This window comes from Microtus oregoni, unplaced genomic scaffold, assembly GCF_018167655.1.
Source record: "Microtus oregoni isolate MIOR12 unplaced genomic scaffold, Mior012 000003F_ref0000135, whole genome shotgun sequence".
Lineage (NCBI taxonomy): Eukaryota > Metazoa > Chordata > Mammalia > Rodentia > Cricetidae > Microtus > Microtus oregoni.
The window spans coordinates 4436675-4463806 of NW_024543062.1; the positions used below are offsets into that span (position 1 = coordinate 4436675).

A 27132-nucleotide genomic window follows, 5' to 3' on the forward strand; every position below is an offset into this window, starting at 1 on the left:
GCCTAGTCTATGTGGGGTGATCCAGGCCAGCGAATGATTCTGACTGAATGATACCTGAGGTCCTCCAGTGCAAGCCTGCACACCCCTGTGTGTACCCCCACGTCCCCACACTCTGATGGACCTGTGATGGTTTAGCATGGAGCCGTTGTGGGGATAACGATGGTGGTTGCATGGATCCCTAAGGCCAGGCCTCTCTGTAAGTGATAAGCATGGGTACACAGATGAACCTGGGTCTGGATGGTTCTTGGTGGTGTGAAGGGAGGGGACTCACCTGTTGTGGAATATTAGTTTAAGAAGTGTTACACTGGGCGGAACCGGGCGGAGGTGGTGCATGCCTTTCATCCCAGCACTTGGGAGGCAGAGACAGGCAGATCTCTGGGAGTCTGAGGCCAGCCTGGTCTACAGAGCTAGTTCTAGGACAGGCTCCAAAGCCACAGAGAAATCCTGTCTCAAAAAACCAAAAAATAAATAAAATAAAATAAAAATAAAAATAACGTGTTGCATTTGTTTATGCTGTGGAACATTTGTTTAATGATGCAAAGATGTGTTGCATTCTTTTATGTTGCATTTGTAAAGCTGTGTTACTCTGCCTGTCTAAAACACTTGATAAAAAGCTGAATGGCCAGTAACTAGGCAGGAGAGAGAAACAGGCGGGCTGCCAGGCAGAGAGAATAAACAGAAGAGGAAAGAGTGAGGAAAGGAGAAAGAGAGGAGATGCCAGAGGTCAGCCATGGAGTTAGAAGGAAAGAAAGGAATATAGATTAGAGAAAGGTAAAAAAAGCCCAGAGGCAAAAGGTAGACAGGATAATTTAAGAAAAGCTGGCTGGGAACAAGCCAAGCTAAGGTTGGGCATTCACAAACAAGAAAGTCTTCACGTATTTATTTTGGAACAGGATGGCGGACACCCAAAGAGTAAAACAAAAACAAAAACAAAACAAAAAACAACCCCCCAAAAACAACAACACTCACCTGTCAAGGTGGAAAGCAGCGATCTCCGCATTGTGCCTCTCATAGTCAGAGAAATAAAAAAAGTCAGGCGGCGTCTCCTGCTCTCTCGTCTGTCTGTAGAACAGAGATAAAGGGTCTGTCACAGAGAGGCGCTCTGGATGGAGGGGACCAACTGAGGTGTGGGTAGAGATGTGTACCAGCTGTCAGAACCTCATCATCAAGGGTTAAATAAAAGGGCCAGTGAGGTGGCTCAGTGGCTCACTGGAAAAGGTACTTGCTGCCAACGCTGAAGATCTGAATTCAACAACCAGGACCAACAAGATAGGAGGAAACCAATGCCTAAAATTTGTCCTCTGACCTCCACACGTTCTATGGCACATATACTGCCTACCCCACTCCCCTGATAAATAATCATATGTTTCTTTAAGAAATAAATTATAGGCAGCCGGGAGAGGCTCAATGACTAAAGCACAGGCTTTGGATTCATGAGGACCTGAGTTTGATCATCAGGCCCCGCATTTAAAAAGTCAGTTCTGGGGAGGCAGACAGGGGGATCCCTGGGGCTCACTGGCTAGCCAGCCTAGCTACTTGGTGAGTTACCAGCCAGTGAGGGATAAAAACGAAGTTGGGTCAGTTGTGGTGGCACATGCTTTTAACCCCAGCACCCAGGAGGCAGAGGCAGGCGGGTCTGTGCGAGTTTTAGGCCAGGCACACTGATCACGAGCAATGTGAGGTTGAACTTGGACCACACTCAGGCCTTTATCCGTGGTCAGAGTACCCAAAATGTTTGAAAGGGTGTATTGCCTGTGTGTAGCTCTCAGGTAGATGGTCTGGTGTCGCTCATAGCCACAGCCACACGAAAGCTCTCTGTAGCATCTTCAGAACCCTTGGAGCAAGTCTCTCAAGCCAAGGAACTTCAGGTATAAAAGTGCATGAGGTCTTGACTCTTAGGGTAATTCTGAGCTCTCAGAACTGCAGGAGACCAGCTGAGATGAGCAGGGAGTTTGCTGGATGGGCAGGGGAACCCTTAGATCCCCATAGGGCCCTTCTTAAGTCAGGAAGTCTAAAGGCCAGTTGGTGCTGGCCAGGGACTTCCATGTACCCACCCTGGACCCAAAGGCATGTCACTGGTCAGTCAGTTTGGGTCTTAGCCCCATGCCGGGTGTGCTGTGTGTGTGTGTGTACATGTACATGCATGTACACACACACACACATACACACCACACACACACACACACACACACGTCACTGACTTAGTCATCCTCTCTGGGCACCAGCACCAGTCCTCAGAGGTTGGCACTTGACCCTCCCTGTCTCCTTGCCAGCCAAAGACACAAAGCTAGGTGGCTTTGAAAGGTTAGTGGCATTCCACAAGAACCAAAGGTCTTCCCGCTGATGCAATTTGACCTTAACGATGTGGAACTGTTAGCCTGTCAATGCCCAGTGTCCTGTCTGAAGTAATCCTTCCCCCACCCCCACATCCACCCCAGGCCAGACAGATGAGAACACAGCCTGAAGGCTCGCCTCCCAGGACAGATCTTTCAACAGTTATGCTATTTTCTTTTCCAGGTGTACAAATGAGGACTTGGGGCTACCGTCCTACACACTGGTGAGGGATGAGATTTATATACAAGGTGTGTTTAAGGCTTGCTGCAGCCTAGGGTGGGCTTCAGGTAGCAGGTAGGGGCCAACAAGATAGTTCCCTGAACAAGACTTGATCAATAACCGCATCCCCTTCTCAACCTTACAGAAGTCAATGTGCAAAGCTGAGTGGGTGTGTAGGTGTGTGTGGGGGGCAGTGTGACACTATGGACACACACGTTGCAGGTTGATGACTGAAAATAGCAGTAGCCTCACACCCTCACATGTGTGTGCACATCAAAAGAGGACAACCCTGGGTGTTGTTTCTCAGGAGCTGACCATCGGTTTGACTTTTTTTCCAGGTCTCTCTCTCTCATTGGCCTAGACAAGTTAGGCCAGGCTGGCTGGCCAGAAAGCCCCAGGAATCCGCCTGTCTCAGCCTCCCTATGCTGAGGTTACAAATGCACACTTGATGTCTTGCATTGGCATCCATATGTCCTGCATTTTACGTTGGTGTGGGGAACCAAGCAAGGCCCCCCGCTGCTTGCACAGCAAGCCCTTTAGTGACTGAGCTATGCCCCCAGGGCCCCTAGATGGGAGGGTGCTGACGGACTGATAAACTTGCAGCATGGATATCCACTGGACACTTGGTGTGGGTCTCAGTGGAGTTGCAGTGGGACCAGGAAGGGCTGAGTCAGGCCATGGCTGCTGAGGGGCCATGCAGGGCTGCGAGGGTTATCTTCTGACCACCCATGACAGGCACGCATATGCCCGCACGTGCATGCTGTCACCTACACACACAGGAGCTCCATGGGTATTAACACCGTGCACATGTGTGTGACGCACAGATACCCGGCAGGCAGTGCAGGCTGTTGGGGGACTTGGGAAAGAAGGGGTTAAACAAGCTCTGATGCTTTCCAGGTCCAGCTGTGAAGGGGAGCCTTGAAAAGCCAGCTTGATTACCCCCACCCATCTGAAGAACCTCAAAGAAGTGGGGATATCGATGATGGGGGACAGGACACAGACACATCAGCAACTTTCCTCCTGGAATGCATGGATCCTGTCATTAAAATACAGCCTATAGGGGGCTGAGGATGTGTCTCAGTTGGGAGTCCTGGGTTTTCTTCTAGTGCCACATAAACCAGGCATGGTGGTGCACACATATAACCTAGTACTTGGGAAGTAGAAGCTGGAGGGACAGAAGTTCAAGGTCATCCTGGGCTACTTGAGTTCCTGACTTAAGTTAAAAAAAAAAAAAAAAGGAAAACAAACCACCAAACCTGTATGGCCACTTTTGCTGACATAAGCTCTCTTCCCTGCCACCTCCTGAGTATCCCAGGAGGACAGCCAAGACCCCCACAGCTGGCCTTTGCCTGTGCTGTGCCCTCTTTCCTTTCTGGGAAGCTTGACTTGGCTGTCTCCTCTGTATGGCCTATGCCGAGGGGGCAGAAACAGAGTGGGGGCTCCCTCCCCAGAGCACTTGGCAGGGTGACACTGGAAGGCATTGTTAGCCAGGCCCTGGGAGAAGCACAGGGATGACGGTGTTCCCTCCTCAGGACCCTGAGTACAGCCAAAAGCTTGCCTCGGAACTGCTGTGTGAGGACAAAGAACAAGAAGGCAGCTGATCATCACCCTGCGGTCACCTCCACTCACTGACTGGGGACCACCAGGCAGCGGACCAGCCATCCTGTCCACAATCCAAGCCTCTCCCCTCTCTGGCTTCCCCTACCCCGCTTGCTCCTTTGAGGAGGTGACATTTCTCAGGTCCAAGTGGCTTAGAGCCCTGTGGCTTCCTGGAAGGGTGCCTGGCATGATCTGATTCCTGGTTCCGCATCCCCAGGTTCAGAAACTCACCTTCTCCCCTCCCCAGAAGCTGGCTGATGTCCCGGACCCTCAGCAACCAACCTCCATATACTTCACAACCCACAGGTGTCCCTGGCTCCTGGGTACCTTCTTTCCTGGAATAACCCAAGGGTTCATAGAAATGACAACAAGTGTGTTCCATGCGGAGGAGTGCCTCGCTTGTTCTAAATGCCTCTTGGGCGCTCTACGTCCATTCTGACCTGGGACTCCTGGCATTCTGTTCTCTCTTCAAATGCTGCCCTGTGGAACCTTGCCCCTGAGGAGGGGCAGGAACAGTGCTTGCCCCTCAGGCCTCTGTTTCCCTTTCTGTACAATAACAGAGAGTACAAGAAGAGCCCAGAATGGTCTACAGGTAGAGGTGAGATAAAGGGACGAAGGGTCCTCAGATGTCCCCCAAATGACCCAAGCCAGGCTCCTTTCCCCAGGACACCAGCCATCCCCTGGCTCTCACTGCATTCCACTGGAGGGCCAAGTACGGGGTCCATGTGGGCTGCTGGTCACCCTGGATCTCTCAGAATCTGGTGACATGACTGTGGTTATGGATGGCCTCCACACTTAGGAATCAGTGTCTCTACCAGCAGCCATTCTGCCCTTGAGTATGTGTGTGGAGGAGTCTGTTACAAACGAGGGGCCCCACACACCTCTTCTGATCTGCTGGGCCAGAGTCCTAGTGCTGGCCCCAGGAAGCTGCATTTTCGCGAGTTTCTATGATTTCATGCAACCAAAGTCAGGGCCACTGCCAAGGGCATCCCACAGAGGGTCCGGCTCCCGTAGGCTGGCCCCCTTATCATCCATAATTAACACTGACTTGCCTGTACTCAGCTCTCCCAAGGATGCCCGTAATCTCCCAATAGCAGAGTCTACAATAAGCTCCTGGTGGACAGGGTTCTTATGGGTTCAGGGCTGTATTCAGGGTTAGAGACATTGCCATCCCCAACTCTCTACCAGAGTCTAGGGGCCACTGGTTCACTGGCATTTTGGAGCCACCGTACCAGGCAGAAGAAGACCCAAGACTTAGATACTTCATGCAAATTACAGGAAGCGCCTGATAAGCATGCATGTGAGGGAACCAAAATGGGCCAGGACACAGAGCCTGTCCTCTTGCCCTCTTGTTCTCCAAGAGACAACTCTGGGGCTGCCACACAACAGGTTGACTCCAGTTGCCCCCACAACAGGTCCCTCAGACACAGAGACCCTGCCTCGGCTCTGCAGTGTTGTCCTGGAGGCTGGTGGCGGTCCTGTCATTCCTATTTGGAGTGGCCCATGTCTCTTATTCCAGAACTGGGGAAGCTGAGGCGGGGGCAGGGGAGGGGATGAATCACACATTCAAAGATTATTGTCTGTAGAGTGAGTTCAAAATCAGCCTAGGCAACTTAAGGTGACCCTGTCTCGAAATAAACAAACAAAAGAAAAAAACCAATATAATCCTGTCGTTATGGTAACTTATGCCAGCTACCATGTGCTCTGCTGACCTGAAACACAGCAAACAGACCCTGGCCTGTGGGAAGCAAGGCCACGTACACTGGGATCTGCTATGATGAGGTTATACTTGGGCCTAGAAGCCTCCAGACTCTACTCGATGAGGTTATACTTGGGCCTAGAAGCCTCCAGACTCTACTCCTCTCTGTTGTCCAAGGCCAGCTCTAGCCTAGAACCTCTGGAAGCTTCTGGAACCCACCACAGACACCATGCAGGCTCTGGCCTCTTCTGCATCAAGCTGTTCCTGGTAACTCTTTCCCACCTTCTGAGGCTGTGACCTTCAAAGCGGTGACTGGTCTGGAGACTACCTCAGGTTCTGGAGGTCAGTAGGATGGTTTTCTAGGAGATGTAGGCTCAGAAGAGGCAAGAATGGGAGGAGCTGGGCCTTTGGGAAGATGCTGACAAGGTGGATCCCTGTGGGGCTACTGTATCGGGTCTGCACCAAGATCAAGGTGGCAACTGAGGACCTTCCTTGGGTCCTTGAAAAGTGCCCAGAGCACCACCATCTGCCTGGCACCTAGCAGAATTCCCAGTGGGCAGTCAGGCTTCAGAGCCAAAATGCTGTCAGGGACAAGGCCCAGGCCACTGAACAGTGACATACAGAGACATCTCTGGAGCCACTACAGTCAGTGTTGCTATGAGACCTGGATGCCCCTTCAGAGGCCTGCTGCCTAGCACCCCTGGCCACTCTCACCTCTGACTGGCAGACCCTGGCTGCCTTTGCTCAGCAGAGACAGAAGATCTGCCTCTGGCCAACTTCAGGCTGGTGCTTTGGAAAAGTACTAGACCCGCTGTTCCTTCGAGCAGAGGACACATTTGGTGAACGCAGTTGCATGAGTCCCAGGAGCACTCAGGTATGGCGGGCAGGTGCAAGGGTTGGCCTTCCCTTCCAGGAGGGGAAGATGTTATCACACACTCCGTTGGCTAGGTACCCAGAACAAGGAACTGCCTGGACCAGGGGAGGGATAGGGCTATGCGGATGTGTGTTTACAGGAACAGGAGTAAGCTGCGAACCCAGGGCCCAGGTTGGCCACCAATAGCTCCCTGTAGGTTAGGCCCACCCAGATGGCCTCACTGTGGGCTGGGCAAGCTGCCACCAGCCGGAGCAACACAGCTATCTCAGCAAGTGGGAAATATGCTCGCCCAACAGGCTTAGCATGAGCAGCTTGACTGTACTTTCTGAGGGTGGGAGTAGGGGGGATAAGCAAGGTTTTAAGTTCATAGGAAAAAGTGTAAATAAATTAGCAGCCAGCCATACATGGTGGTGCACCCTGTAACCCAGTACTCAGGAGGCAGAGGGAAAGAGTGGTCATAAGTTCCCGGCCTATGAAGGGAGAGTTCAGGTCAGGTGGGGCTACAGAGTAAGTAAAATCTACTTCCCCCGAAGAGTTACCTGATGTATATATGAAATAATTCTCTACTAAGACTCATCTGGGGAGGGAGTTTGTGTGTGGTCATCACAACCCACAATGCGTCCCCAGGACTGTGGATGACGTTATAGCAGAGTGTCACACCCTTTCTTTATAAAAAGCTGGAGTTGGGGGACTGTGTGCTTATGAGCACGGATGTTCGCAGCTTGCGCTGAGGTCTTGTGATACTGCCCTTATTTTAACCTTCCGGGAACCTCTGAGATGTGAGTGGACCGTGAAACTTTTCCAGTGGACTGCAGTGGGCACTGGCAGTGTGCCTGAGGAGGCTTCAAGACAAGGTCCATGGCTCATGGTCTCTGTGCCCTGGCAGCATGGTCGGGTGCCACAGCCTCACAGTGGTAAGGGAGCTGGGCTGTCCTGTCCCCTCCATGTCCTCCTATGGGCTCTGGACCAACAGGTCAGAGTAGGAAGGGCCTGTAAGAGACTCTCGAAGACTTGCCTTTCGGTCTATGAGGTTACTCATTCAAGTGCACACAAGGTAAACACTATGTGGGGTACCAGCGAGGTGTTGGAGGAGACACAGGGCATTGGGACAGCCCCTCCCCTCAGCAGCCTAGAGCCAGCCCCACCTGTAGCCAAGACCTAGACTCAAGGACTAGGTGGCCAGTGGGCACACTTCCCCTAACAAGGATCTGTTAGTCATGGTGACAGCCCCCATCTTGGCCTCCAAGATCAAAATCAGCTCCAGATGGCTACACCTGGCCTTCATCCTGAGGCATCAGCTGCAGGAAGTTGCAGAGCTGGCTTCTGAAGCCACCAGATGGGGCTGGAGAGGAGGGTCATGAGCTAGGCTCCGTGGTGGTGGCTTCAAGCAGGGTACTCTGCACTAAAATCACCTTGGGCAAGGAGAGAGGGAACCCAGGAAACCCCAAGCCAAGTGCCTGAACAGGCCTTCTACCACAGGGATGCTGAAGCAGCATCATACAGCTCCAACTGGTCCCCATAGGCCACGAGAAACGCAGGCACCAAGGTGCCTACAACATTCCACATCCTCTTTCCCTTGTCCCTGGGGCTGAAAACACCTAAGATTCCTTTAGAACAACTTCTCTGAGCTCTAACGAAAACACAGTCAAGCGTTGAATAACGATCCCGCCATGGTGTCCACATCGGAATCTCCCAGGATCTGAGCACACAGCTTCTTCCAGGGGAGGAGGAGCTCAGCACACACTAGTTGGGAACTTGGTATCATTTTCCTTGTGGTATAGCTAAGGAAATCAAGGCAGAGTTGGGAAATAACTTGCCCCAGGCTCCGAAGATGTGAAGCCAAATTTTGTAGAAGAACAGGCTGACACCCCAAGTCCTGGCACTGGGCCACAAAGTTGTACTGGTTACAGCTCAGATCTGGGCCTGGGGCTGACTGCCCACACCCTTTCTGGGGCCAACGCAGGCAGCACTGATGCCTGGCTAGCAGTCAGAGAACCAGCTGGGAACAGGCTGCTCCCGCCTGGCTGCAGTGCCAGCAAGCTTCTATGAACCTCTCCAGTCACTCCAGTCCAATACACGTGGCAATCAGCTTGCTGGTGAGAGCTGTGAATACCCCCAGAGAACCTTTTAGGTGTTGGGCTCTGTCTTCGGGGCACCAAGTGTGCTGTCTCATTTGCTCTTCACAGGTCTGGGAACAGTGTTGTCAGAAGCCCATTCCATGGATGGAACTCACAGAAGATGCCAGAAGATGGAACTCAGAGATCTGGAACTCAGTGAAGGTGCCAGAGGACACCAGCTGGGAGGCTGGAAAGCCTAAGAGAGGCTGTCTGCATAGTCACTGACCTCCATCCACCCGAGGCGTCCTGGGTGAGCCTGACCATCTAGATCAGTGGTCCTCAACCTGTGGGTTGCAACCCCTTGGGGGTCGAATGACTTTTTCACAGGGGTCACCTCAGACCATCGGAAAACACAGATACTTACATTACAATTCATAGTAGTAGAAAAACTGTAGTTATGAAGCAGCCACGAAAATAATTTTATGGTTGGGGGTCACCACAACACTAGGGTTGCATTATTAGGAAGGTTGTGAGGGTACTTGCTGTTGACTTAAACTAAAAGGGCCTTATCCTGTCTGGGTAATGGAGGATCAAGTCCAGAATCAAGGCTGGGCAGGGCAGCTCCCTCCAGAGGTGTCAGACATCCCTTGGCTCAAGGCTTCATCACTCCATCCCTGCCTCTGTCTTCACAGGGTTTCTCTTCTGTGGTCCAGCACCTCATCTTCCCTTTCAGCTCCCATGCACAAAAACATGTAATTCTAAGAGGAGCGCTATAAAATCCAGGCACTCACCCCATCCTCAAACTCCTACTTAATGCACCTCTTCAAAGTCTCTACTGCAGAATAAGGACGCGGGGCTGCGGCTGGCTGGCTAGATGCATTAGAAGAGAAAGTGCTTACCTTCAGGGTACAGGGACCTGAGTTCAATTCCCACACAACCCATGTGAAAACGACTCTAGGTTAATTGGTTAGTCCCAGGTCAGTGAAGAAATTCTATTTCAAAAGACGAGGATGGCTCCTGGGGTCTACACACACACACACACACACACACACACACACGCACACGAATAAAAAGATAAGAGGGCATTTATAGGTTCCAGGGATTAGGAGCTGATGTCTTGAGGCATTCCCTATCCCATGGCTGATGTCAAGGACACAAAACCTCAAAGAAGATAAGATTCTTCCTTTCCTGCTAAGTGCACAGTGGGTCCCTGACTCACCAAATGAAGGCGTGGAGGCAGAAACCAGCCCTTCTGCCTCCAGTAATCTTCCCGTCACTCACACAGCAGAAAACAGCCCCCTTGTCATTAGGGAGATATATTAAGCTATTTAATACCAGGCTTTCTGCAAGTGAATGTTCTGGAAGGTGAGGGGGCTTCTCTCTGGCAGAAGATCAGGTTGACCTTCAGTCCTGGAGTGTTCAGAGATGCTTCGTGCTAAATGTGGCCTTTCCTATTTCAGACCCGTGGGTGCCATTGTCTACTGGTCTTGTTTAAAGCCTCAGGCACTGTGTTTATGCATCAGTTCCCCCCGCCCCCCGTCTGCAGACAGGAGTGGGACCCATGGGCCCTGCTCTTTCCTGGTCTTTCTACTGGCTGTGGGTGAGAGCCAGCGGCAGGGAGCCCCAGAGGACTGGGTGGGTGGGTGGTGGCAGCGATGTGTCACAGCTATTTGTACACTGGCAGGAACATGGACCCAGTGTCCCCAGAAAAGCAAAGCCCTCACAGTGAGGGGAGATGTGACTCTGTGTGCTCCACCTTTGAAACGAACCAGTTCCCTGTGTGTCTGGAGGTGGGGAGGAGGGTCTCTTTGGTAGGATAATTGCTGCTGGCTGCCTCTGGAGGATCCTTGAAGGTCATGGGAAGCCTGTCTATGTGCCTGCATTGCTTCTTGTCCAGACGACTTGAGTACCCTAAGGCCTCTCAATCTCCAGTGAAGGTCCAAGGCCGAGAGAGGTGAGCTTTCCCGGGTGTGGTACCTTCAAGCAGGGGCTTGGCCAGCATGGTTGGCTTTATAAACACACAGAGACCATCACATGCTAGCACACGTCAACAGTTCTAATGCCGAGTGGTGCCTGTTTACAGGGCTACCACTATGGAGGAAAACGGATACAGTCGGGGACAGTAAGGCTGACAACCCAAAGAAGCTGCTCAAAAAATGGCCAGATGGTGTCTTTGATTCTCCCTGGGGTGGCATTACACCACAACTCTGTAAGGTCAACAGCCCTCAGATGACACCTATTGCCCTCCCTCGCCTACAGGTTTGTAATTAGGCCAGACTCCATGCCCCACTGAATCATGACTGTCTTGAGCCCAGTCTCCTAAACAGCTTAGGGGTGTCTAAATCAGCAGTGGGACCTGAGCTTATAGTCCTCAAAATTGTCACAATGCAGGCTCCCAAGGACTCTGCAAACCGGAAGATTCCTGGGTCTCTATGGAGAATCTGTTCTCCAGAGCCCAGAGACCCAGAGCTACCATGACACCCCTGTCCTGCTTCTTTGTGTTGACTGTTCTATTGTGGGGCTAGGGATTACACCCAGGGCTTACATGCTAGGCAGGTGCTCTACCACTAGAACACACCCCATGCCTCATTGGGGGATTCTAGGCAGGTGCTCTACCACTAGAACACACCCCATGCCTCATTGGGGGATTCTAGGCAGGTACCACTGAGCCACACCCCAGCCCCTCACTGGGGGATTCTAGGCAGGGGCCCTAAACTGAGCCACACCCCAGCCCCTCACTGGGGGATTCTAGGCAGGTGCTCTACCACTGAGCCACACCCCAGCCCCTCACTGGGGGATTCTAGGCAGGTGCTCTACCACTGAACCACACCCTTAGTCTTCTTTTTACTTTAAAATTTTAAGGTCAGGTCTCACGTAGTTGCCCAGGTTGACCTTGAACTCACAATCCTCCTATCTAAGTCACTCAAGTAGTTCAGATGACAGGCCTGTGCCACTAGGCCTGGGTGATTTATTTGTTTGTTTGGTAACCTTCCTTGTTTTGGGGTTCACAAGGAACACAAAGGGCAGAAGGTCTCCCTCCCACTCCTCTGTTGCCTGGTGACTCTCTTCTCCTCTGGCTCCAACAGCCTGTTTGTCCAGCCAGAGCTTCACAACCAAATGGGGAAAAGGCTGGTATTCAGATAATCAGAGTCTTCAAATTCCCTGCACAGCCAGCTCTGCACAGTGGGGTGTAGGAGGTAAGAACTACTGGCCTCTTTGATGGCTAAGAAAGAGCTAGAGCCTCAATGAAAATCAATAATGATTCAAAGGTTTGTGACCTGGAAAAATTTGAAGCCATGCAAAGATGACCGCAAAGGGGCAGACAAGGTGGGAAAAACACAGGGGAGAGCTGGAGAGATAACTCAACAAGGTAAAGTGCTGCTGCACAAGTCCAAGGACCTGAGTTCAAATCCCCAGCACCCAAGTTAAAAAAAAATCCAGTATGGTTACATGCACTTGTAATCCTAGCACTAGGGAGGTGAAGACAGAAGGATGCTTGGGGCTCGCTGACTGCCAGCCTAGCAGGATGGCGAGATCCAGACTCGGTGAGAGACCCCATCTCCAAAATAATGTGGACAGTGATAGAGAATTGACCTCTGGCCTTTATATACATGAGCACTCATGCACAAATGTGTGCATACACATAAACATTCTCTCAAAACAATAGAATCAGGGTTGGGGACAGGCTTACTGGTTGGGGAAAGGTTTGCTGTGCAAGTGTAAGGACCCGAATTCAAATCCCCTGCATGCATGGAAATATGAACAGGGTATGGTGACCCATTGTGATCCCAACCTCAGGAGACTGAGGTAGAGAACCCCAGCTATAAGCTGCCATTCTTCACTAACCAACTCTTCAAACTCTGGGTTCAACTGCCTCAATATATGAAGTAGAGATCTATACCTACCTCTGGTCTCCATTCTATGTGCACATGCGCGTGTACGGGGACCGGCACACACCTCTGTGAACATACACACACGCGCGCTTGCATACCCCAAATAAACAGAATAAAATAAAATGGCATAGCGCAAACTTGTCTGAGGTAAGAGGTCTCTCACTCATAATTTTGAAACTGTCAGCAACTCAGCTCGGAGGGGAGCAAAGCAGAATGAGATGGTGCTCTCCCGGCTCCTGGAACACAGACCCCTCTCCTGTGTACCTCCGTCGATTTATTTAAAGGTGATGTTAAAAAAAAAAAAAAAGCGAGATGCCAGTAACGATGAAGCTGGGGATTAAATATTTAGCACAAGTTGCTGCTATCATCTTGTTTCCCCTCCAAGGAGCCCTCGATGCTTAGAAAATATCAATATGGGAAACAAGCCGAGCCTAGAGCCAGGAGCTCACGTCTCAGACCGTTCTCGGGCTTAAGGAAGGTCTTAAATCTAGAATTTCCTTTGGGGGCTGTTAAACACAACACAGCAAAACAGAAGCCCCAAAACAAGCCGATCTAATCAGACTGCTTTGGAACGGAAACCCCCCTGACTTTCATTTTCTTTCCCTGGAATGGAACGAGGAAAATGAAGATGGTATTTCCTACCCTCCTTTTAATCTTCTGCCCCCACCTCGACACTGTGGGTTCCCTAGTGACGCTCATAGCCACAGAAAAGAGACTGATGACACTTTCTGTGTGGCAGATAGGAACACTCTGGAGAAAGTGACTTGCTGGGTTTTTCAAAAGTGTGTGTCGGAGGGCAAGGAGTCTCTTTCCCTGGAGCCTCTGGAGAGAGGTCCCTAGGAGGTCACCAAGGGTATAAGGGCCCAGCAGGTGCAGCCTGTGGCTTGCCCTGAGCTGACTTCCTTGGGTTCTGTAATTCATTCTTGTCCCTGCCCGTTTCCTAGCACTGCTATGCAATTTGTTAATGATTCCTTTTTGTGGCATGAAGCAAATGGCCTGCCAGCTGTTGAGTGAGAACAGGAGTCAGCTAACTGCTGAGGTCAGCCTCAGGCAACACTGTTCTGACCATTTGGGAACCTTTGGGTGCTGGGGGAGGGAGTTAGTGGGGCCTTAGAAGCTAGAGGACCATATCTCAGGCATTAACATGGGAACATGGCTGGAGATGTGGCTCAGTCAATAGGGTACCTGCCTGTCACACACAAGGCCCTGGGTTCAATCCCTAGTATCAAAACCAAGCCAAGTCAAACCAACCAGCCAAACAAACAAACAAACACAAAAGCCCAGAAGAGTGGTGGCACATACCGCCTTAAGACGTCAAGGCAGCAGATCACAGGTTCAGGGCCATCCTCAGCTACATAGTGAGTTTGAAGGCAGCTTGACATGAGACTTGTCTCAAAAAAGGAAAAGAAGAAAGAGTGACAGGAACAGCTGGAAGAACTGTGCCGACCAGACAGACTGTGAGTCCCAGCTCTGCAGACACATCAGAGAGCATTTCCTTCCTGTGCTCAGGGTCCTTGTCTGTGAATGCATGGGAACATGGTGGTTCTTGTGAGACTGGCTGAGACCTCTTCACTGAACTGAAGTCAGCATGGGTTAGTTCCTAGCCGATCTTTTCCAGAGGCTCAAGGGGGATAGAGGTGGTAGCTGTGCCCTGCACAATTGAACGTGGGGACCCTTAGACAGGAGAAAGGCCACAAGGTTCTGGCTGGCTGAACAAAGCAGGGATGGCAAGGGAGACTCTTTTCCAGTGGTCCCACGTGGCACTCTGATTGGTCAGCTCCACCCCTGCCTTTCACAAAGATCATCTATGGCACATGCCTGGACCTCATTAGCTTTGCTTGTTCTGTTGACAATAGACCTCAGCAGCTAGCAGCTTTGAGAGGCGGCAGGCTAGGAGCTGAGCTCATGCTTAGCTGAAGACAGGTTCCCTGTCGGGGGCCATGCACAGGCCTCTGAGGCCCCCGGCACCCCTGCTGTGTCCCAGATCATCCGCTTCCTGGATTTCTCTCTAGACTGGCTCTGTCAGGGCTACTGCTCGCTAGTTTTTCAAATTAATACAGATCATGTTCTTATGACTACAGACATAATCCCCAGATCTGGAAATGACCCACTTGTCTACACCTGAGCCCGTGTAACACTATACAAGGCAGGAAGGTCACACGGAGTGCTCCACAGAGAGTGCTCCAACAGCTTTCTCTGCAAAGTCACTGCAAGGACAAGTCCACCCCGCCCCCCCCAGCATCTGCCTCACAAGCCCAGGTCCAAGCTGTCAGGCTATAGTTACCACTTCGGCTCTAACCCAGATGAATGTGCACATGTTCACACACAAGTATGCATATGCAACATGCACAAACACACATGTATCAGACAGGAAAAATGTAAATACACCCACATGCAGAAGAATACAAAATAAACACCTATACACACAAGCACACACATATAATAAACATGAGCACATACAACACATACCCACACAGAGAAGCACATATATGTAATATGCACATGAGTATATATACATAACATATGTATATAGCATACCCCATATAAGAAAACACATATAATACATATCCACACATGTGCAATTTACTCATACAAGAACATGTGCATGAAATATGCAAACACTTGAACATGCATGGAATACATACTCATATACAGAAGCACACATGTGTCTATATGTACACACAGCTGTACACTCTGATCCAGCATGTACAAACCCATGCATGCATGTTCCCCACATGCTGTGTACCCTCACACAGGTATCCTCATGTCTCATTCAGATCCACTGGGCCTCTCACCTCTGCCTTGCTCAGACCTTAGATCTCTAAGCCCTCAGCAAACCCCAGTGGTAACCTCTTTTCCACCACCCAAGCCCTTGGGGGTGCAGAATTTTTCCCACCAGCCTGGGAAATCAGACCACAGGCCTCAGTGAGAAGCTTGAGGAATCAGAGGTGAAGATGTCCAGAGGTGCCGGGCTGCTGTGAACCCTGGTTCCCTCCATCCTCATGCCAGTGCCCTGGTAGGGCCCATCCCATCGCTCATGGGATCCTTTCATGAACCCTCCCACCCCGCCAACTGCCCGTGTTCAGCTGAGGGACTCTCTCACCAGCAGACTCATAGCACAAACGCAGACTGGCTTACATCCCTCTGGCTCTCAAGTCTTTGAGTGACCTCCAGGACTGTTCCCATTCCTACGCTGCCCACTGTTCTCGATGCTTATATCCTTGCTACTTCAGGGCCTCCGGTATCTAATTTCTCCTGCAGGGTCACAGAACTGCCCACCTGGTCCCAGCTCTTGGCCCCGTGTCTGCAGCTTTGCCTCTGATGCCATCCCCTGCTCCTGCTGGCTAGTGTGGCCCCGGCAGTATCGGAGAAGCGTGTCATGGCCCATGTTCCCACCCGATGCCATTCAGGCACCGTGAAAGTCTCCTGTGCAGTCACTCGTTCTGTCTGTGGCCAATCTCTACCTCTAGCCCTGTTTTGAGGTGCTCTCCTCAGAATCTGCCTGCTCATGAGAGGCTTTGTACATACTGTGTGCAGAGCTGGTGGTGGGGTCGCCCTGCCAGTCTCTAGGCCCTCCAGTACCACGTTCTATGTTCCTCTGCCTGGTGTGCTCCACTCACAGAAGAATCTACTTTGCTCTGAAGCGCCCCTTCACTCTTCGGTGTGGACTGTCTCACAGGGCAGTAAAATGTGTCTTCCTCATGGTGCCTCAGCAGACACTCAGAGGGAAAGCCCAGTGTGCACGTCAGGCGAGGGCTGGGGCCGTATGGAACAGCGAATGGGCCTTCCCCCTGGACTCTGTCATTCAGCTTTAGAAAGGGCACCTTTCAGACAAATTCCTTGAGGTCGGCGTGGGGAGTCACAGAGCAGCCCAGACGATATGAAGGGGTCCAGGAGGCCCCTGGATGAATGAGTGAAGGTCTAAGGTTCTGACCTGGAATCCCCACTGAGACGCACATGCAAGCCTCAGAAAGCCAGAAGGCCAGGCCACAGCACAGTCAAGGACGCGCACAGGCTGGGAGGCCAGTATGAGCGGACGGGAGATACAAAAGAGTCCTTGTCTACTTCTGGTCAGGCCTAGGCCTCTGCTGGCTCCACACCAGTGACCAGGATTGGGCAATCTGTTTGTTTTTGGGGCCTGGTCAAGGCACAGAGCAACGAAAGCATGCCTTGTTCACTAGTAGGCCAGGAGATCCTTGGAAATCTCTAACTCTGCTTGCTGGGCTTCAAACATGAGTGTCCCTAAGTCTGGCCACGGTCATCCCTATATGAAGTTCTGGTTAGTCTGCCAGACAGTACTCACTGAGGTCCCCGGCCTACCCCAGGAGCATGTTGAGGTCCCCTGCTCACCCAGGAACATGCCGAGGTCCCCCTGCTCACCCCAGGACCATGCTAAGGTGCTCTGCTCATCCCAGGAACACACTGAGTTGTCATGCTCACCCCAGGAACATGCTGAGGTGCTCTGATCACCCCAGGAACACACTGAGGTCCCTTGCTCACCCCAGGAACACGCTGAGGTGCTCTGATCACCCCAGAAACACGCTGAGTTGTTGTGCTCACCCCAGGAATACACTGAGGTCCCCTGCTCACCCCAGGAACATGCTGAGTTGTCATGCTCCCCCAGGAACAAGCTGAGATTCTCTGCATACCCCAGGAAAACACTGAGGTCCCCTGCTCAACGCAGGAACACGCTGAGGTTCCCTGCTCACCCCAGGACCACGCTGAGGTCCTCTGCTCACCCCAGGAACACACTGAGGTTCCCTGCTCACCCCAGGAAAACACTGAGATCCCCTACTCACCCCAGGAACATGCTACACCCCTTCCCAACTGTAGAACTTCTTTGAGGTTCCCTCCTCAATCCAGGATCACACCAAGGCCTCCTACCTGGGTGGCTCAGTGTCTGAAACTTCCCTCCCTCCCTCCTTCCCTCCCTCCCAGTATTTTTTGTCCTTCTTAGCACTAAACATCCTTGACCACATGGTCCTGCCCTTCTCAGAGTGAATTTGACCCAAGGCATAGTTCTCTGCCTGAGACATTTCTCCTGTCTCAGCTACTCCTCTTTTCCCCAGATCTATGTCATTATTTTATGTGTGTGAATGTTTGGCTTGCATGTACTTAAGTGCACCATGTCTGTGCCTGATGCCCAAGGAGGTCAGAAGAGGGGATCAGAGCCCTTGGGACCGGAGTCACAGATGGTTGTGATCCACCATGTGGGTGCTGAGTCCTGGACAAGAGCAACCAGTTCTCTTAATTGTGGAGTCACCGCTCCAGCCCAGTCTCCGGTGTGCTAATCCCATCTCTTCGCTTATACACCACGCTGTGGGCCAAACCCAAGCATCAGCATCATGCATCTGTGACATGGACAACGTCTCCTTCCATCCCAACCTTCCTTCTCCACCTTCTGCGAGCTCCTCCCCAACTCCTCCTTACTGGTGACCAGGCTTCCTGTCACCAGGAAAAGAAACACACAGAGAGACGGAGCCCCTAGTACCACATCCATCTTCCCCCGACCGTGTCTAAAGGCAGGTGCTCTGTGCCTGCCCTGTCAGGATGGGACTCTCACTGTCTGTCTCAGCTGGGCCCCTTAAGGACCTCAGAGGTTTCTGAGCAAGTCATGCCTTTCGCCCATCTGGGTTTAGGTTGGACCAGCCTAAGCTGTAGGACTCCAGACTGTCAGCTGCCGTTTCCCACTTCCTAACTAGGCTGGGGCTGAGCCAGGTCAAGGACATGATCCGTATAGAAAGCATGGGATGCCACCCTCAATCTTCAGTCTGCCACGAGGACTACCTAGACTCAGTCTAGGGTATGAGGTCCCCACTGTGATCTCACTGAGACAGAGAGCCACATTATGGTGTCAAAGGGACACACTGCTGGGCCCAGTGTAGACCACTGAGGTCACCAGTATACTGTACAACACTGGAAAAAGCCCCAGAGGGACTGGACATGGTCGCATATACCTACAACTTTAGCACTCAGGAGGCTGAAGCAGGAGGATCGCTGCAAGTTCAAGGTCAACCTGAGATACAGAACAGGTCCCAGGCCAGCGTGGGCTGGAGTTGGTATGCTCCTTTACCAGACAATGTCTGGATCCAGGCTCAGGCAGCTTTTCCTACAAGCAGTAGTGCCCCAAGGGCCTGGCACCTAAGCCTCATCCCTGGTCTGTGGTCTGTTCCTTGTTTACTTTCACCTACTCAAGCCTTGTTAAAGCCTTGTTCTTCCACTATTAAGGAGAGCCCATCACAAATAATACACACGCGATATCTGGGGAGGTCAAAGAATGTGTTGTATGCTCGAGAGGTGACATATACACACAGCAGCCTAGCTAGCCACAGCCACCCAGCTGCCCACAGCCGTACAAACCACCCAGGCACAGACGCACACACAGCCATAGCCCATCCAATCGCACAGTTGCCTAGAGGTACAAAACCACCCAATTACACCATCACGCAACCACAGGCTTTCAAGTGATCTACAAGTACTCAGTTTGCTAGTTGGGAACCAGGTAGTCCGTAGACTATGTTGTCACACTGGCCAGAGGCTGGGGTGCTTCCCAGGCTTGGATCAGCCTCCACAAGCCACCCCTGACTCACTCAAGGTGGATGCTTCCTGAGAGCCCCTCAGCAATGTGCTTTGTTCTTTCCGGTCCCTTGGGAAATAAAAGCAAATGCAGCCAGGAATCAAATGGGCCAAGCCCAGGTGATATGTCAGATGGAGTCATTGTCCCCCCTGCCTTGTGGAGCAACCTCCCCCTAGAGATGAGTCTTTTGGGAGGGGAGGGTCCTGGACTTTATGTTCCAGCTGTGCAAGCAAAGGGAATAGTCTGGAGGGATGGGCCACACACTAAGTTTTGTGGCTAGGACTTAACCTTGGTGTTTCTCTGTGCTCCAGGCGCTATGTGCCTCTACCTGGATGTCCCAAGTGGGTCCCCAAATGTCATCAGCCACAAGGCCAGAGGCTTTCTCTTCTTCAATTGCTCCCATGTCCCATCACTGTGCCCAGAGAGGGGCTTGTACTGGCAAGTCTTGGCCAACTCAACATAAACTTGAGTCACTTTGGGAGAGGAACCTTAACTGAACAATTGCCTCTGCCAGATCAGCCTTTGGAGTTGTCTATGAGGCATTAATAATTGATGCGAGAGGGTACAGGTCCCTGTGGGTGGTGCCACCGTTGGCCAGGTGGTCCTGAACTGTATAAAATGGCAAGCTGAGCAAGCCAAGGTGTGAAGCCAATGAGCAGTGTTCCACCATGGCGTCTGCGTTTAGTTCCTGACTCCAGGTTCCTGATTCGAGCTCCTGCCCTGACCTCCCTCAATGATGAACTATAACCTAGAAGCCAAATAAACACTTTACTATCTTAGTTGCTTTCCATTAGTGTTTCATCCCCGCAACAAAGACTGACTAGGACAGTTTCCTAAGCATCCTCCTCCATCACACTGCCCAGCCTCTGTGGGTACCCTCTTCCTCATCCACTCTCTCCACCCACAGCCTCCTTCCTGTCTCCCCAGCTCACCAATTTCATACTGAGGCAGGAACTGTGCACCCGGACACCCCAAATACTGATCTGAGTCACGGGCCAATGTCCATGCCACAAATGTCCTCAGAGCAGGCTGCTGCCCAGCCTCCCTCTGTGTTCAGTCTATTCTCAGACCCCAGACTTTACCACCGGACCCTGCAGGAATACGTGGCGCATGTCTTCGGGCATGACACCCCTTCAGCATGCAGCCTCAAGCACTTGGTAAGCAGCCAGAGGGGAAGGAGCTGAAGTCCACTGGGGACAGCTGTGTCTAGTACCTCCTGCACCAAAGCCTGGGCTTCAGACAGAGCAGCTGAAACCTTGTAGGCACCTGATCCTGATGGTGCCAGCCAACCTCTTGGACTGTGCACACAATTCCTCCTGTGGCCTGGACATATCTGACCTTTACTTGACCTTCACACTCACCATGGCCTCCCTGATGGCTGCTTCCAGCTGAGTGTTCTTGCAAGGCTGTCTTTCCTTCTAGCCCTGACCCTCCCGACCCTCCTGAGGGAAGCCTGCCGGTGCATCTGCCTGCCCCACAGGTGCTCTTTCTCCCATGCATTCTGTGCTTGGCTGCAGAAGCAGCAAACCAGAGCTGCCGTGAAGGGCCAGACACACAGGCATTACCTCATTCCCTACTTAGCATCCAAGTGACCCACGTCCAGAGGTCACAGCCCTGTGGCTTTCCCACAAGCTTGGACCTTGAATCATGTCTGTGCCAGGCCCAACCCCAGAGCTCTGGAAGTATCAGCCGCTGCTAGATGAGTATTTCTGCCATGAGACGGTCCTGTTGTATCATGGGCAGCCTCGGGCATGCCTGGGAGGTTCTTTTCCAAGAAACAACTTGATATTTGTATTGTTGAGGCCTGCAGCTAACCCCACCCTGCTGAGCTCTGCTCCTGTAAGCAGCCTCTGGAGAAGCATCGGGAGTAGGCATACCCTAAGCTTTGTGACCAGATGATAAACTGAGTCCCAGTGAGGCCTCATGGTTTCTCTGACATACACACACAGACACACACACACACACACACACACACACAGACAGACACACACACAATTATATTCAAGTTTAAATAGTTCACCAAAAGCACAAATAATAAAAATGAATAAAATGGACACCCTAAAACCTCATAGCCTATACACTACCATCTATGTGATAAGAGTCATTTAACCCTTTGATAGCAGAGACAATTAACCAGCCAAAAGGATGGCAGGAGCGTTGCCCTGGTGCCTCTCCAAAGACAAACAGATGGCCAACAAGCTCGTGGGAAGACTCTGGTGTCCGTGGCCATCTGGGGAATGCATGTGAAATCCCACCTCCCACTCAGGAGAACAGTTACCATCAAAGACAAATGACAGCAGGTGCTGGCAAAGACTGGGGAAGCAGACCCCCTGGGCTGTGCAGGTGGGATGATAAAACAGCACAGCTACCATGGAAACGAGATGGAAACAAATGAGAACGTTAAGAGCTCCAGTAGCCCTCCAAGGTTTGTGCCCAAGAGACCCAAAACATGGGCATGGCCAAGGTGGTAAAGCAATTGCTCTGTAAGCATGAAGAATTGAGTCTGGCGCCTAGAACCTGTGTAAAAGTGTCAGGCTTGGTGGCCTATGATGGTAATTCCAGTGCTGGGGACATGGAGACAGGCAGATCTCTTGGGTTTTCTGGCCGGTCCTCCTAGTAAGTTCTAGGTCAGCGAGAGAACCTTTCTCAAAGGAGGCTGATGGTGTTTCTGAAGACCACACCCAAGGTCGTCCTCTGGCCAATGCACATGCACCATATTGATTATAAAATGGGGTCCTCTGAGCAAGACAAATGCCGTTTTCCACTGGATTAGCGCTGCCTGCTGCAAGAGCCCGTTATGAGCAGACCTACTGATACTCCCTTGGAGAAGGAGTGGGTTTGGAAGGTCATGCAACCTCAGCTGAGAATCTAAATGCTCCTCTTATGCATTTTATAAATTCTGCCCTAATTGCATGTGACAGTTGGGGCCTGCGAGGTGCAGTGGCTCTGAACCTTCCTAATGCTGTGGCCCTTTAATACAGTTCTTTATGTTGTGAAGATCCCGCAGCCATAGAATTATTTTTATTGCTACTTCATAACTGTAATGTGGCTGCTGTTATGAGTCACAATATGAATTATCTGAAGTGCAGGATATGTGACCCCCAAAGGGGTCGTGACCCACAGGTTGAGAACCACTGTCTATGGGATGGGGGAGGTTAACTGAAGAGGAGTGGTCCATCTGTGAAGCTACGGAAAAGTCACCATCTCCACTATTTACCTCTCTCCAGGGAAATTATTCTCACAACACACATGTACCTCCACATGAACCCCCTAAAATACACTCATGCATCCAACAGTTCAAAGCAGCACTTTTCATTACAGACCATGAGAACAGTCCTCTCTCATCAGCAGATGGATGGATAAGTAGGGTGTGGTCCATCCACACAATGGACTATCATTCATCAATAAAAAGGGAGGGAAGTATTATCACACGCTCCAGCTGGATGAACTTAGAAAGGACGTCACCACTGAAGGCCAGACAGAAAGTACCACGCACCACAAGATCCTCGGCCTGGGAAAACCCAGAATAAGCAAATCCACACAGCGAGACAGCGAGACAGCGAGACGGGAGATTAGTGGTTGTCGGGTGCCGGGGCAGGGGTGGGGAGAGGCAGCAGGATTTTTACAGTTTCCTCTTAGAACTCAGAAAGCTCGTGGTGCTGGTCAGTCACTCGAGTGAGTGGTTTTGGAAGGCATGGTGTGCATCTGGCGTCAGGAAAGCCACTTTTTAACTAATAAAAATAAAAAAAAACCCTTAAATACTTTAAAGCAAGAGTTCTCAAACTGTGGGCCATGATGCCTCAGGTGGGAGGAGGGAGTCGAATGACCCTTTCACAAGGGGTCGCCTAAGACTATCAGAGAACACAGATATTTACATTATGATCTATAACATTAGCAAAATTACAGTTATAAAGCAGCAATGAAAATAGTTTTCTAGTTGGGGTTACCACCACATGAGGAACTGTATTAAAGGGTTGGAGTATTAGGAAGGCTGAGAACCGCTGCTTTAAAAGCCAGTCAGCCCTGCCCCCTCCCCAAGAGCTCAAGGGCTGCAGTCCTGGTTGTGTGTTTTCCTCCCTCACTCCCCCCTCCTCCTCCTCCTCCTCCTCCTTTTCCTCCTCCTTGTCCCTCCCTTCTTTCTTCCTTTCCTTCTCTTCCTCCTCTCCCCTTACCTTTTCTCCCCCTCCTCCCACAGAGACTCATTCTACATTCCAGACTAGCCTCGAAACTCAGAGCAATCCTCCTGCTTCAGCTTTCAAAGTTCTGGGATCACAGCGGTGAACTGCCATGCCTGTGGGGCATGTGTCTTTTAGTGTCTACTAATATACGTACTCCTAACACTGCATGACAGCGAGTCCTGGAGATCCTCCTGTCTCTACTTCCCCAGTGCTGGGATGACAGGCATGCACCACTACGCCTGGTGTTTTTACGTGACTTCTAGAGATCGGCTTGGGTTCTCTTACTTGTGCCGCAAGCACCTTACTGACTGAGCTCTCTCCCCATTCCCTATCATGGGTTTTGACTTTTTAAGGCCATTGTCAAGAACCATAACTGTAATCATTCCATAGCCTCAGAGGAGCAAGGACAAAACGGGCAGCAGTGTCAGGTCCCGGGCCCTGCCCAAGGTCATCAGGGTCATCAGTTGTTGGCCAGATAACTGGAGTCGATGAGTCTCAGGTGCCCAGAAATTTCTGGACCTGGTCCATGGAGGAACAGTAAAAGACCCAGACAGACAGTGTGGGAAGTTTACAGCAAACTGTGCCACCTGCTGGCATTGGGACCCCACCCCCAACCCCTGCCCTCCTGCCCATTTTGAAGAGAAAATTCAGGCTGGCCTCAGATTCTGTCTTTGGTTAGTCTTAGACACATCCTTCCCTTTCTGAGCCTTAGTTTCCTTACCCTGTTTCCCCAGCAACACCCTGACCTGACTGGTACCTCCCACACTATTTTATCCTCCTCCAATCACAGCCTTGAAAAGCCCTTTCTCCAAGGCCTTGGATAAACTGGAGAAGTAGGAATCCCAAGGGGCTTCCGCACCAGTCCCTTATGTGACCACTCAGGGATAGATGGTGTCCACCAGGTTAGGGGCCCCTTATAGGTCTCTGGACCCATACCACCCCTCAGCACCCCAGGTTCCTTGTTTGTATGTAGTTATGAACAGCCTGTCTTTAGACTCTACTGTGGGGATGAAACCAAACACCAAAACCCTGAGTGCAGAGACCCATTCCCCTCCCTCTTCATGGGACACAGGCTACTCGAGCTCAGGGGAACGGCTGTGGTTGCAGCTGTCCACAGCTGGACATACCTTCCCCTCTAGCTACTTTCAGAGTCATGACACAAGCCAGAATCCAGAACCACCCCCATCTCCACTGAGGAGGCCATCTGGATCCCCAGGGTTTGCTGTCCTGAAACTCTGGGCCATGGGGAGCCTTTCTGGACAGCTCTGGACTTGTCTATAGATTTCTGCCAGGCTTGAACACACACTTCTCAGACAGGAAGCACACACCTGCTTCACGGAGCCCATGCCCACAGAACTTGACTGAAAAGGAGAGAGATGTCATTTTCATTTATTGTCCCCAGATCTTGGCAAGCAGCAGGCTGTCCTGATCTATTTGTCACCTGGCTTGGCCCTAGTCTTATGCAGGCAGGTTCTCATGGCACTGTCCTTGTGAAAACCAGAGGCCTTAAAATAGCGCGAGAATGTGGCTCGGTTGGTAGAGCGCTTGCTTAGCACGACGCCCTGGGTTCCTTCCATCCTCAGCACCGCATATACGGGGTGTGGTGGCACATGCCTGTAATCCCAGAACTATGGATGTGGAGAAAGAGGATCAGAAGTTCAGGATTATCCTCAGCTACAGAGCACATCTGAGGCCAGGCTAGGCTCATAAAACTATTTACCCAAGGAAAGAGAGCAAAAACGGGAAGAGGGGAGGAGGGAGGAAGGAAGAAGGAAGGGAGAGATTGGGGAGGGAGCAAGTCTCCTTCACACACATCTGTAACGTCAGCACCTTGCGAGGCCTGAGGCAGGAGCATTGCTGACTTGGAGGCTAGTCTGGGATACAGTGAGATTCTGTCTCCACTAAAGCCCCCTTAAGAAACCATAGGAAGCCATATCCTCCTTGGCATCTGGCCCCCTAGGACATCCTGGGATAACCATACAGACTACAGGCTATTTGGAGACCCTCTGCTTGTTCCTACAGGGCAGTGACATCCAATGCTTGGCTGCATACACTACTCCCGAGTGATGGTGTCCAGTCCACAACTCTTCTCATGCCAAGCTGATGTCACTCCCTACACAGGACAGATGCTCGCGGGACACAGAAAACACCATTTGCATAAAGAGGGGAAGAAATGTGTACTCAGTCACGTGGTCACGTGGCACCCGTGGCCATGCCACCTCATAGGCAGTGGCAGAGGGCTCACTGTTTCATGGCTTAAACCCTAGGACCAGGTTTTCCTTTGTCTGTGGGAGTGGGTGGTGCTCAGGTTTGGGCTCCTGAAGACCTGCAGATAAACAGGCTCACTGTCCTTCTTGGGAAGCCAGGGAGGCCCACTTTTCTCCCCTGAACCTATGCTGGGTCTTCCTGGGGACACAGGACAAACAGGAAGAGCAAAGTGCCTTCCCTGCTTCTGAAGTACTTAGCATTTTTTTTTAAATTTGAGGATTAAACGGGGGTGGGGGGAAGCTGGATTTGTAGAAAAATCAGGGCAGAAAGAGGACATCTGGTCAGTCAGCACAGCTGGGTGGTCCCTGGGGTCCTGCACCCAGCAGCCTCACTCCCATGACTTGCATGTTCTCCTTAGCCTTTGCGGCTGCAAACCATGCTATAAAGAGCAACACAATAGTCTGGCTACCGCAAAATGCAAACTCTTGGGCCGAGCAGGGTCTGTGGCAATGAGATACAAGCTCTAGTAACTCCCGAGTATCCCGGGTGGTCACGTGCTGCATAATGCTCCCTCTCTGGTACTGGTGATGAGATTTCTACCTCCTCTGGGGTAGCGAGCTCACTCTAGTGCTGCTTTGTGTTAGGATGAAGTTGTATGTGTGCACATGCATGCTCTCCACCTTATATTTTGAGGTAGGGTCTATCACCGAACCCAGAGCTCATCAATTCAGTTAGACTGACTGGCCAGTGAGTGCCAGGCATCCTCCTGTCTCTGCCACCCCAGCATTGACTACAGATGTGCAATACCATGCCTGGCTTTTTACGTGGGTGCTACAGATCAAACTCGGGTCTCGTGCTCTTGTGGCAAACCCTTTACTGATGAAGCCATCTCCCCAGGATGGAGTTTTAGGACGCACAGGCTCCCCACGGATCACCTGGACTGGGCAGCAGGCCGAGAAATGACCATACCACCTGCAGAGCTCTAGATGGCAACCCCGGCCCTGTGTGGAGTCCCCCCAGTCTCTGAGCCTGTTAGAAAAATGCAGTCTCCCCTCCAGGGGTCCCTTACATGCCCACATTGCCAGCCCCTTGTTAAATGCAAACATTCACCCTCACAGAACAAGATGGACAACCGTCCCCAGGTGTGTAATGATGGCATCAGGCTGGAGAGGGACCAGGAGGGTGCAGACAGCCTGGCTACTCACTTAGCAGTCACTACATTTCACCCCCAGAAAAATGTTGCCTCCCCAGCCCGGCCTTACGCCTGCACACGGCAGCCCCGCCTCATGCCCACCCTAGTGTCAGGCACTTACTTCATGGGTTTGAATAGCGCCTGCCCGTAATTCTGGAAGGTCATGATGAGCTTCAGCTGTGTGCCCCCTGACTTCATGGCTGCAGGAGGGAGGGAAGAACAAACAGGGTGACTCAGTGGCTGCCTTAGGCCCCCAACTGCCCCCAGGCAGCAGAATCAGACAAAGGTTCTAGCCACCAGCC

At 51.6% G+C, this 27132-nt stretch overlaps 1 protein-coding gene across 1 annotated transcript in view; it reads right to left on the reverse strand.

The window, feature by feature from the left end:
• Fam20c (FAM20C golgi associated secretory pathway kinase) overlaps nucleotides 1-27132 on the reverse strand; it is a 54879-nt gene that overhangs the window by 15783 nt on the left and 11964 nt on the right. Inside the window, exons 3-4 of the mRNA XM_041649011.1 lie at nucleotides 26952-27030; nucleotides 970-1062 (exon numbers count right to left, since the gene is read on the reverse strand). Coding sequence (XP_041504945.1) covers nucleotides 970-1062; nucleotides 26952-27030 — 172 coding nt within the window. The remainder of the gene's footprint in view (nucleotides 1-969; nucleotides 1063-26951; nucleotides 27031-27132) is intronic.